The sequence below is a fragment of the Castanea sativa genome, chromosome 9 (genome assembly GCF_040712315.1).
Source record: "Castanea sativa cultivar Marrone di Chiusa Pesio chromosome 9, ASM4071231v1".
Classification (NCBI taxonomy): domain Eukaryota; kingdom Viridiplantae; phylum Streptophyta; class Magnoliopsida; order Fagales; family Fagaceae; genus Castanea; species Castanea sativa.
The window spans coordinates 10,185,766-10,197,641 of NC_134021.1; the positions used below are offsets into that span (position 1 = coordinate 10,185,766).

Below are 11,876 nucleotides of genomic sequence, written 5' to 3' on the forward strand. Positions count from 1 at the left end.
TTTTCCTAGTCAAACTAGTTTTCGAAGTAAGACTTTTTCAGCTCTTTCTCTTTTTAGAGATTGACATTGAAGAGCTCTTTTGAAAAAGATAAAAAAAAAAGTGAGGAGATATATAGGCACAAGTCTACGCATGTATCAAGATCAAGCAAGACTATTGACCAATCATTCATAACAAGCTTGAAGATCTATTTACAACAATCAAACGTAGATTTCTAGATGTTGCTCACACTTAGAAAATGTGCATACATAACAAGCTAAGCTCGTAAATGCACTACGCCATTAGTACGAAGGTATTAGGCCAAAATCACATGTGATATGTGCTCAAATATATACGATTAAACTTTTTGAGTTTTTCACTTTTTATGTGATTTTGGATTTTTTACACATACAAAACAAAGACATAAAAGTAAGATCAAGGACAAAAACAATGCATATAAAGAGATGCATGATGCACAAATGCATAATAATGAAACATCTAATGCATAAAGAGTCCTACAAATATTGAAAGAATTAGATCAAGGATCAAAAAAGCATAAGCTCAACCATAGGAACCCCTCCTCATCTAAACGGAATGATTGTTTGGAGTGAGTGTCTCATGAGAAGTGAGACGAGGGCTGGAAGAATAAGAACCGGAGATGCACATCGACAAGGAGGTAAGAATATTAAAAACTTTCTTCAACAACTTACTGTTTTCTCCCAAAACCGGTTTTGCTTTCACAACACAACTTTCAAGAAGCTCAAGTTTCTCTTTTCTTTTGATTCTTTTAAGAACTTAAAATTTAGAGCAATGGGGTCTAAGATGACCAAAGACACCACAATGGTGACAAACAAAGGGTTTAGATCCACTAGGTTTTTTAGGAAAGGATATAGCAACATGGTTTTGTTCTCTCTTCAACATGGAATATTGAGGTCTTATTTGACCAATCACACCACAATGGTGGCAAGTAGGAACAAACTTAGATTCACTCAAATCCTTAGGATGAGACCTAAATGAAGGCTTAGGTTTAGGAGCATTTCTCTCCACTTTTTGGTTTCTTTTGTGTGGAAGAATGTACACCGATTTGTTTTTAGAGGTAGAACTCATACTAGGCACAAAATCGGGCAACACAACATGATTGCAACAAACATTTTCTTCTTTTTTAGCAATAGGTTCAACAATTAAACACTTGGAATGCATCTTAAGAGATTTATTTTCAAATTTAAGATCATCAACAAGTTTGTCAAACAAAACAAGTTTAGCATCCAAGTCCATATTCAAACATTCAAACTCCTTTAGTTTTTCAAGAGAATATTCAGCAAGTTTCTTATACTTTTCAACTAATTTATTGGATTCATTGAACTTAGCAATCATCCTTTTCACAAATGAACTTTCTCAAATTCTTATGAAACTTTTTAGCCTTTTTCTTTAAGAGTTTGACATTTGGAATTTCAACAACACCCATAGATTCATGTAACATGTCATCACAAGCATGAAGATAAACACTCATAGAGGCATTTTCACAAACACGTGGCATGTTACACTCAACAACATCTATAGGAGCATACAAAGCATTATCCATGGCAAAGCACACAAGGGGTTAAGAATCACACATAGGTAATGAAACCAAAATAAGTGTACCCGCTCTGATAGTAATTGAAAGCTCGGGTTTGTGTTAAAACACAAAAGCTTGTTTAGACCTAAAATTAAAAATTAAGGTTAGATTGCTTTTACTCTAACTTATCTAAGTGCGGAACAAGAGTAGATGAAGTACAATCACCGGATCTACTTTGGTGCATACACATGAACAATAAAAAATAAAAGTAAAGCACAAGAGTAAGGGAAGAGAGATGCAAACACAAGATAACACCAAGACGTGTTATCGAAGAGGAAACCGAAGAACTCGGCAAAAAACCTCTTCGTGACCCTCCAAGTTGAAATCGATTTACTAGTGAATAAGTTGGAGTACGCAAATAACAAAAGACCCTCCAAGCCTAGTCTACCCAATGTACTTGAGCCCTTTAAGCTCTTGCTACCAACGGACTTCTCGGAGTCTTGTCTTCATTAGTTTTTGGATCCTGCAATACGCCCAATTGCATTTGCCAAGCCTCATTGACTTCTTTTGAAAAATCCCTAAAGCTTCCCAAAGTTCCAAAACAGTTTCTACACTTTGAATAAGTGTGTGTTGTGTTTGGGTACAAATCTCCTCTCAAGATATGATAATGGGAGAGGGAAGGAGAATAGGCTAGAATGATTTCTCACTAAGGATGAGTAGCTCTCTCTCTAAAAGACGAGTGTGTTGTGATGTAGAAAACCTATCTAGGCTTTTTTTCTTTCTGAATAACCTCTCATACTTTTGTGGGTAATGAGGGTATATATAGTATGAGTGAAGAGTAAGAAAGTCACTCTTAAAATTTTCCTAGCAGAATGTTTCGCGGGTACCTCACGAGATGGCCTGTCTCGCAAAGCACTCGCGAAATGCAGTTGACACTTGACTTTTCAACTTCCAGCATGTACTTCTCACGTGCCCTTTTCGCGGGAAACTTTACTCACAAGCTTCTTGCGAGTTAGTGTGAAATTGCACTGATTCTTCATTTCATGCTCGATTCTTCACCAACTTAGTACTAAACCCAATATAATAAAATCCCACAAAAAACAATGAACAAAATTAATGTAATTACAACACTTTTTGTCATGGAATAAAGCCAACATAAAACATGGTTGTAAATTACAGCTTTACAATAATTGAGTTAGTCTCTATATAGAGCACATTCAAATATTCAATTGAATTAGTCATACAACTAAACATTTAAGAGAGAAGCTACGAATGAAGAAATTTTAAGCAAAAAGTTTATTGCATATTTTTATTCATTAAAATTTAATAGTTACAACAAGAGTGGGGAGATTTGAATTCTAAATGTCTCGGCTAAAAATATCAAAAAGTATCAACTAGTTAAGTTACAAAGCTCTTAACACTATGACCTTTCAATGTACAAGAAATGAGTATAGTACAAGGAAATTTTACAATCCAATTTTGTAGCCTTCCACTGAAATCATAGCTAGAATTTTGCTGATTAATACGAAGTAGTCAAGCTACATCTGTCTTTGTCGATGTCATCCTATAGTTCATCATTAAGATTCCAGCATGCTTTAAAGGAACTTAAACTTTCTAGCCAGATCTGGTCAGCCACAACTGAGTTGGAGTCATTGTTGCGATGCCATGACCAATGTGCATGTGTTTGGTTTAGTATTCTCAACCTTCCATGGCCAAAGCTTGCCTCCCGAAACAATGAGAGAGGGGATGGAGGGCTCTTAAACCTAGATATCAATATTAGATAAAGCAATACAGTTATACACCTATAACACATACATTAATCAAGAAAAACATACCCAAGTTCTTAATTACTAAAAATTTTGATACAACAGAAAAATAAAAAATCACTTGAGATTTTTTTTTCCTGAGTTGAATAAAATTACAAAATAGTTTAGCTCTCCATACATTCAAATGCATTTTGCCTAAGAAAATTATCCCACATATTTGTTAAAGGCCCGTTCCATGAAGTGGGCCTAGGAGATACATTCTTGCATGCAGGTATATATTGACGATTTATTAGACCTGGGCCACAATTATATGAGGCTGAGAGATTGGGTCTCAATTTTTGACCCTATCCTTTGGGCCCGTCTAGATAACTACTCTGACAGAAAGTTTAGTCAGTAACAGGCAGGTGGGTCACCTTGCCCAAATCTAGCCAAAATTCTTAGCGGGCCCAAAGTTGATCTTTAAAACTTAAAAGGCAATGGAAACTTGGAAAGCCTTGGATAAATTAGTTTGTGTGGAATCCAATCCAATAAATCCTTTAAAAGCTAGTAATGAATAAGGATTCTCTCACTCTCTAGTTTGCTTTTCATGTTTTAAATACAAATATTATCCTTTTTATCTTTAAAAATATATCCATTATCGTATGCAATTATGAATACTTGCATATTTGCCACATGAAAAATTTTAGAGCTATAAATTATTTTAAAACGGTTATAGTGTGGTAAATGAATAGTTATTATTTTATTGGTAAGTGAAAAAAATGATGTTAGTGGTAGGTTTAAAAGAGAACTAGTAATTAATATTAGCCACAACAACAGCTTATAAAAAATAATGTAAAATAGTTTATAACTGCAGCATTATTATGGTATAAAAGAGTATATAAAATGAATATAAAAGAATATTTAGCCTTACGTTAATGCAAGTCCTTCTCGGTTCCCTCCATCGCCAACTGTCACGTACACCGGACCACATTCATTCTCCTTGTTGTTGTAAACTCTAGTCTGTCATAAAGAGCAAGAGAATATTAAAAGGATCAATTGTCAATAGAGAAATTATTATCCGTTTGAATTGAGGGAGGGAAGAGGAGTAGAGTAAATTTGGTTCAAAATTAATCTATTTTTAGCCAATCATTCTCTACTCTTCCTTCATCCAAACATGCACACACAAATATAATTATGTATACTCAAGACTTACGAATCGTTCGTATGCATGAACATGGCCAGCAAAAACCACATCCACTCGTGCATTATACAGCAACTCTTCCACAGCTTTTCTCATGCTATCCCCTTCACCTTGATGAGCCGTATTAGTATTATACCACGGTGCATGCAATAGCACAACAACCCAAGGAGTCTTGTTCCTATCAATTTTAGCCAAATCAGCTACAAGCCATTTGTACTGAGATGATTTCTTATCAAACTCCGCATATGATCCTAGCATTATAATGTGAGTCCCAGCAACTTCAAATGAGTAATACAAATTTGAGTCTGATCCACTCTCTTCGTATGGCATTAGCCACCGTGCATTGTAGGAGGTGAAGCCATGGGGGTGGAGGATTGGGAAGATTTCAATCTCGTGGTTCCCTTCGGTCACCATCCATGGACGGCGGCTAGCATATGGCTCAACTAGGCGTCCGAATGAGTCCCAAAGAGGCTGTTGGGTATCGGCGTATGATAAATCACCTGGTAAGAGAAACACGTCGTAGTCCTTACTTTCAACATGTGCTAGTGTTGAGGCAGTCCATTCAGTTTGTCCTAAGTCTCCTGCAAACAAAAATAGCAATTTTTCAACATGAGGAATAATACGTTGGTAATTTGGTAATACTAGAATTTTTGGTCTCACTTCACAGCACTATGTTTGGGCGGAGGGAGATAAGGGGAGAGTAGCAGAGAGATAGGAAGATGAGTAGATGTACAAAATTTTATCATATAGTCACGTTCCCCTTTACTTTCCTCTCATCTCTTCTCCCTCCATTTCAGATATGCCATAACATGAACTCTTAGGGATATTTTGATGTTTTAAGTTGTAAACTTGTAATCACTCAATTTAGGCTTTGTGTCAGCGAGGCCTAACAGTCTTGGCTGCTGGCTAAGGCAAAATTTTCATGATCTAATATCACATATGTTTAGGTGAAATATTGTGATTGATGATAATAAAAATTGTTCAATATATAATGGGTTTATGTGGAATTGATACGACACTAATCACAACTTATTAAGCTAACAATTAATGGTAAGTTTCAATTAGCTTAACTTGTAAGTCTCTTATTTTTGAATAAAAAATATAAACAGAAAAGAAAGCCATAGATTGAAACTCTCTTATAAAGAAAAAAAAGTTTAGATTACAATATGGATTTGTGACTAATTTTGCATCCTTATCATCACTCAACCAACTAAACCAATAATTTTTTTTTGGGGTCAGTTTCAGATTTTTATCTCCAAGCTACATGTCTATATATAAACATTGGATTAATTTTGGCCTGGCAGTCTCATTTGGGCTAATTCAGCCAAAAAAAAAAAAAAACTCATTTGGGCTAAGTATGTCCAACGTTTTATCATTCTCATATGGGCTTTATTTTTTATTTTATGAACATCATATGGGCTAATAAGTCCACCTCTATAGAAGTACATGTCAAGAGCTATTTGTGCATAAATATGATTTTTATAAGATTTCGTTATAAAAAGTTCTATTTTATTTTTTTATACAAAATAGAATTTTATTCTAGTTTAATTTAAATGTATATATGTGTGAAGCTCTCTCCTAGAGACTTGAACCTCGACCCTTACCCCACACCCTAGAAGCACTAGTGACCATCGCACCAAAGGTGTGTGGTGGTTGAAAAACTTTATTTTGGACCCTTATGTACTATAAAAAGTTAAAAACCTTGATATCAATTGAAAATTTCTATTTTAGACTCTAAAATACTAAGCAAGGGATTGATAGAATGATTGAACAAGTTAATTCACATCGATAATGCAAATTGATATCTCAATCACAGTTAGATCCACCAAATTAAAAGCAATAAAGATGTAAACCACTGAAAAGACAAACAAATTTGGTAATAAAGTCAAATACCAATAAAGAACCTCTCTAAAAAGAAAAATCACTTGAGGGATCCAATCACCTAAAAAAATTCACAAGAAGAAACAATAGGACACAATTTTACTTACAAAACCTTTACACAAACAGACTCTATATTGTAAACAAACCCCTCGCTTGCCTTACCACCACTGTGAACCTAGAAACTATAGAATTCTCCTACGTGGACTTTCTTATGAATGAATCTCATTCGCAGCCCAGAATTTCAGACAACTACAATAGCAACCTATCATTGAGAAACTAAATTTGTAGTTTCAAGGAATCAAAATTTTAAGCTCAAGAGAAACTCTCAAAGAAGAACTCTAAAAAATGTCTTAAAGGGAGATAACATTTAGAGGAAAGGAATTTGATAATTTTTAAGCTCAAATGAATGATTTGATGAGTGCAATAGATTATATACAAAAGTAAATTATAAATAAGTATATATATTCGATGACAGTGCAGGGCAAGCAAAACCATCCCCACCCGGTCACCTCTTTTAAGTGGGAAAAACTTGCGTGGGAATAAAATGAAAAAGTGCTTGTCAAGCTGGGTGGGAAATTTCTGTCATCCTTATTAGGTAAGTCGTGGGCATTCAAAATCCATTTATTATTTGGTGCAATTTCACTCAAGCAAGAATTTAGCTAGAGTCTTGCGGGTCTTGCGAATGTTTTGTTTGAATTTTGCTTGAGTGAGTCTATTGAAAACTTGAATTCCTCAATATTGATTATTGCTTAATATAAACAAACTTAATTAAAATACACTTATTACAAAACTTTGTTTTATCACAAGAATTTAGCCAACAATTTAATACCTAAATGGATGAATCTCCTTTGGAGTTCTTGGCCATAACACCTCGTTATTTTCTCCTCTTTTAAAAATTCTTGGTATAAAGAACTTGGCACCGTACAATAAAATGTCAATATTTATGTTTTAATTTTTTTTTAATGAATAAGTTGTACTATTTTCTATTTTCCTTTTCTGAAAAACATTCAATATTTTATTGCACATACAGGTATGTAAGTTAATATATGCATATGTAGAAAAGCTAATTTCTCAAAGACTTAAAGCAACAATATTGCAACCTTTTTGCTCAGATTGCTTCGTTCAAACAGTAACTAACAGAGGTGTGAGTGTGACCTAACTTCTAAGACTTGCAATTCCATTTCCATATGCAAACTTGCCAATTTCGAATTAAAAGGAAGAACACGACAATTCAAGATACCAAAGTTAATGCTGCAACCTTTTTTCCTAACGTATACTCTACCAATTTGTGACGGTTTTTGCTTAGACTTAAAGCACTAAACGCCTAACCAACCCATCCAAAATAAAGTGTGTGAGAACAAACACATCGACAAAATCATTTTCCATTTCAATGAACAGTCAATTTAAAGTTCATGTGTAAAGAGTGAGAATCCCATGTGGAACAGTGAAAGCTATACTTATATGGCATCATTATTCGAAAAAGGTTATGTCTTACCGACTACTGCAAATTCAATGGGAAATTCCTGAGTTGGTGTCCTGAATGAAAACTCTGGGCCAGAACCTCCACACCTATAAAAATAGGTGGTGCTGGGCTCCAATGGTCCAATCTTAACATGGTGGATCTCACCAGAGCTGTAAAAGAAGTACGTGTATGATGTGTGTTCACCGGTTGCCAATGAGTTATATGCTCCTGGTGCTTTTCCATATTCAACGATTGATTGTGTGTGTTTGGCCTCGGTAATCCATGAAACTCTTATGTGATCTCTCCCCACCAATGAAATGTGCACCTACAAGAAGTACGTGACCCAATGAAAAATAAGTAACGTGGGCATGTTTCCTAAGAAAATAAAAGACAAATAACAAAGAAATGAAGGATATGCTGCTTGTAGTGCTTGAAAATTATAAGACAAAAATGAGTACTGGGTATGTCTAATTATGATCAAATATGAAGCTTTGTAGGCTAGAAATGAATGAGAGAAAGAGAGGGATAAACCTGTTGGGGATCGGAGTCTGCTCGGTTGTGAGGAGTGAATATGAGTGGACGAGGAGGTTGGCGAGAAGAGCAACCCTGTGAGTGTAGGAGGTGAGGGAAGAGAAATAAGGTTAAGAGAAGAGAGAATATGCGTGGAAAGAGTTTCTCCATTGTTGAAGTTTTGCTCGAAGTGAACAAGATTGATTGCTGAAACAGCCCAAAGAGCCTAGATATAGAAAGGTTGGGCTAGCTGAGAATTTGAAATTTTTTTAAATAATTTGGATTGCAAAGTCGTCAAGTAACGTAAGTCGGCTCGGAATAATTTTTGATTTTAACCAAAGGATTGGCTTTGCCTTTGATTTTTTATTATATATATATATATATGTGTGTTAAACATTTTTTTTTTCTCATTTATATGTTAGAATTAAGATTTTTTCTCATTTTTTTTTTCTCATTCATTTCTTAAGGTGACGCTATCAAAAATTTAAAATTTTAATCATTCATGAATAAATGAATGATTAATCTGTTTCAAATATAATGAATAATGTAAAAGTGATTTACCCCCATTTCAGAAAGAAAAAAAAAAATTAAAAAAAAAAAGAGAAAACAAATTTCGCTAAAAGCCTTGTGGCCCAAACTCCAGGCTTCTTTTGAGGAGAACTTGGCTAGATTCAAATTTTCCCATTTTCTGTTTGTACTTTGTACTACCAAGTCGGGGGGTGTGGGGTTGGTGGGAAACTTCACTAATTCACTTCTTATCTGTCTACTGAGTAAAATCTAAAATAGTCACAAAGGACTTCTTGAGGGCCTAAATAAGTACTATAACATTGTTGACCTGTTAGAAATAGTTGCCTGAGTTAATTAGCTGATTTGATTAGATGATGGAACACCGCACACCTTTTTCCCTCTTCCTTTAATTATACTAATTGACTTAATTAAAATAGTTAATGAAATACATATCTTCTTATAGCCAGGTAAAAGAATTTGTCATTTACTAAACACCCCCATGCTACTTCTTTTCAAAGATTTCATGGCTGGACTGGATATGGCTGTTGAATTAAGTGGAATTGCAGCATATGATGAATAAGAATATTCGAGTACAATAATGTGTATTGTGTTTACTTACGATAAGAAAAAAAAAAAATTCTTTAAAACTTTCTCCCCTTTCTCCGTGCGTGTTAAAAATATTTAGTATTTAAAAAAAATAATAAGAAAAAAAAGGAAGAAACAGGAAATTAACGTTATTATTAATCTACTTGGGTTGTAATCCGTGCTTATATATTAAAGGTCTGTTTGAGATTCGATTTTTGTTGAAATTGAAATTTTTTTCTAAGAATACTGTAGATAGAGGTAAAAGTTGGCTGAAATAGTATAGTGAGACTCATAAATAGTACAATGAGACTCATAAATAGTACCAAAAAATACAGTAGAACCATGAATAGTAGCAAAAATAAATTGAATAATAAAATAAATTGACTTTTTAATTTGGAGCCAAATGCATACTGAAACATTCAACAATATTAATGATAAAGGGGACATTTCGACCTTTAATGAATATTATGAATATGTCACTTAATACGAAAATTAATAAATTTAAAATATGCACTTAATACAAAATTAGACTACAATTAAAAACTAATCTAAATTTAATTTGAATTATGATTGTGATTCCACTTTAATATATTTTATATGATAATCAATATTTTTCTTGTTGAAGGAAAAACTTGAAGCCAATGGCAATCCAAGCTTTGCTTTCAAAAGCCAATGACACCCTCTTAACTCTTAGTGGAGCTCTAAGAATACAATATTGTTCGTACTTATATATACATAACATCACACGTTTTTCCTTCCAAAATTATTTTCAAATCTCCAAAGAAAGGGAATCTGTTTGAACCACAGGATAAGCTGGTGAGTCGGTGACTCATTTGTCTAAGAAAGCTGTAGAGATTAGAGAACAGAGACACATTTCAATCTATCAACTAATTAATCACCCCAAATCAACACTCCAGCATATATGCGACTCCTAAGCACCAACCCTCATGGGACGAGTGTTGTTTCAAATTTTTATGCTCTCATTTTGAGTGTACACGCTAAAGAAAGATATTTAGTATAAAATGATACCATGTAATCTGTATTAAAATTTGATAAATGTGAGACATGCATAAAAAAAAAAATTACCTCACTAACAAATGAAAAACGTATTAATGAGTAGTATTTTTTTGCACACATCTTTCTTATTTATTGAATTTTGATAGAGATGACAAGGAATTATTTGATACAATTTTTAGGTTGTCATGACTTTGTCCCATGGAACTAGCTACGTAGTCCAATGTTGTTTCTCAGTCCAATTTTTTTTTTTTGATGCGCTTCTCAGTCCAAAGTTGTTGCGTCAAATCTCGATAAACAGCATTTTAGAATTTTAATGTCAGCTTAAAATTCGTGCACACAACCAATTATCACTTAGCAGAATCTGCCCAAGAATCTACTTCTAGAGAACAATTCGCGGAGGTTTGAACAATGAACACCCCAAAAATATGCAAGTATATGGTGACAGAAGTTGTACATCAAATTAGGTAAAATACTAAAACAGCCTTGGATTATTTATTTATTTATTTATTTGAGAAACAAAACAGCCTTGGATTTGATGGATCTAGATTGAAGACAGCATATCCCATCGCGGCAGATTGTGAATTTACCCAAGAATATATTTGTTTAATATGAAAATTTCTTCAAGAAACACAATACTAAATGATAGTGACGTTATTACAAGGTGACGGAACATTAAGAAGCTGACGGAAGTTTACTTGTTACACACTAAATGCACGTTAAGCTGACGGATCACGTGGACGAGTCAGTGGTGACGACCTTGGCTGTAAGTTCTTTGGCTGACGTCCTTGGCTGACGGACCACGTTGGCATACGTAGGCACGACGTGTATAGGAGTTACACCTTGGCTGACGGACCACGTTGGCGTACGTAAGCTGACGACAGTATAGGAGTTGCACGTTGGCTGACGACCTTGGCAGGTGAAGGCTGAAGGAATAATCCAACTTTCATTTTTAGCCTATCTTGACCTCTGCTTATGTGAATATAAGGAAAGTTCTTGCGCTACGCGTTCGACTTAGTTAAGAAGATTCCTATAAGGAAAGGGCTCAACACAATAGGCAAAGACCCGCGAATTACTCTTTTAAAAAGGAAAGTACTTCTTCACCAAGGCGCATATTTCGGCCACACACCACTATATATACCCCAAGACCCTCATGACCCAAAGGTACGCACAATTACCTCAACTCTGGCACTCTAGAGTTGTAGAGATTCTCCTTCTAACTTGATCGTCGGAGGGTCTTTGGCGGCACACCGGTGCTCTCTGTCGATCACCTACTTTTTTCTTCGCAGGTGTTGCTTCAAATCGGTGGAGTACTAGCAGCTTACTGGTGATAACCTAGGCATCATCAGTTGGCGCCGTCTGTGGGAAGAACAAGCATTTAGCCTTGCTCTATTCCTGAGACAAAAAGTTGTATGGTACTCACTCGATCGATGGCAACA

General features: G+C 34.7%; 1 protein-coding gene across 1 annotated transcript; it reads right to left on the minus strand.

Moving 5' to 3' along the window:
- Positions 1–2,823: 2,823 nt before the first annotated feature.
- LOC142610000 (purple acid phosphatase 22-like) lies at positions 2,824–8,527 on the minus strand. The gene is made up of 5 exons (XM_075781718.1): positions 8,353–8,527; positions 7,855–8,146; positions 4,491–5,059; positions 4,209–4,297; positions 2,824–3,295 (listed from the first exon to the last, which is right to left on the minus strand). Exons 1-5 carry the CDS (start codon positions 8,500–8,502, stop codon positions 3,097–3,099), a joined length of 1,299 nt encoding a protein of 432 aa, XP_075637833.1. The 5' UTR covers positions 8,503–8,527; the 3' UTR covers positions 2,824–3,096.
- Positions 8,528–11,876: the final 3,349 nt, after the last annotated feature.

Coding starts and splice junctions, on each gene's coding strand:
- LOC142610000 (XM_075781718.1), bottom strand. CDS start 8,502: ATGGAGAAACTCTTTCCACGCATATTCTCTCTTCTCTTAACCTTATTT. Junction 8,147..8,352: donor CAGACTCCGATCCCCAACAG/GTTTATCCCTCT, acceptor TACTTCTTGTAG/GTGCACATTTCATTGGTGGG. Junction 4,298..4,490: donor TTCATGCATACGAACGATTC/GTAAGTCTTGAG, acceptor TCTTTATGACAG/ACTAGAGTTTACAACAACAA.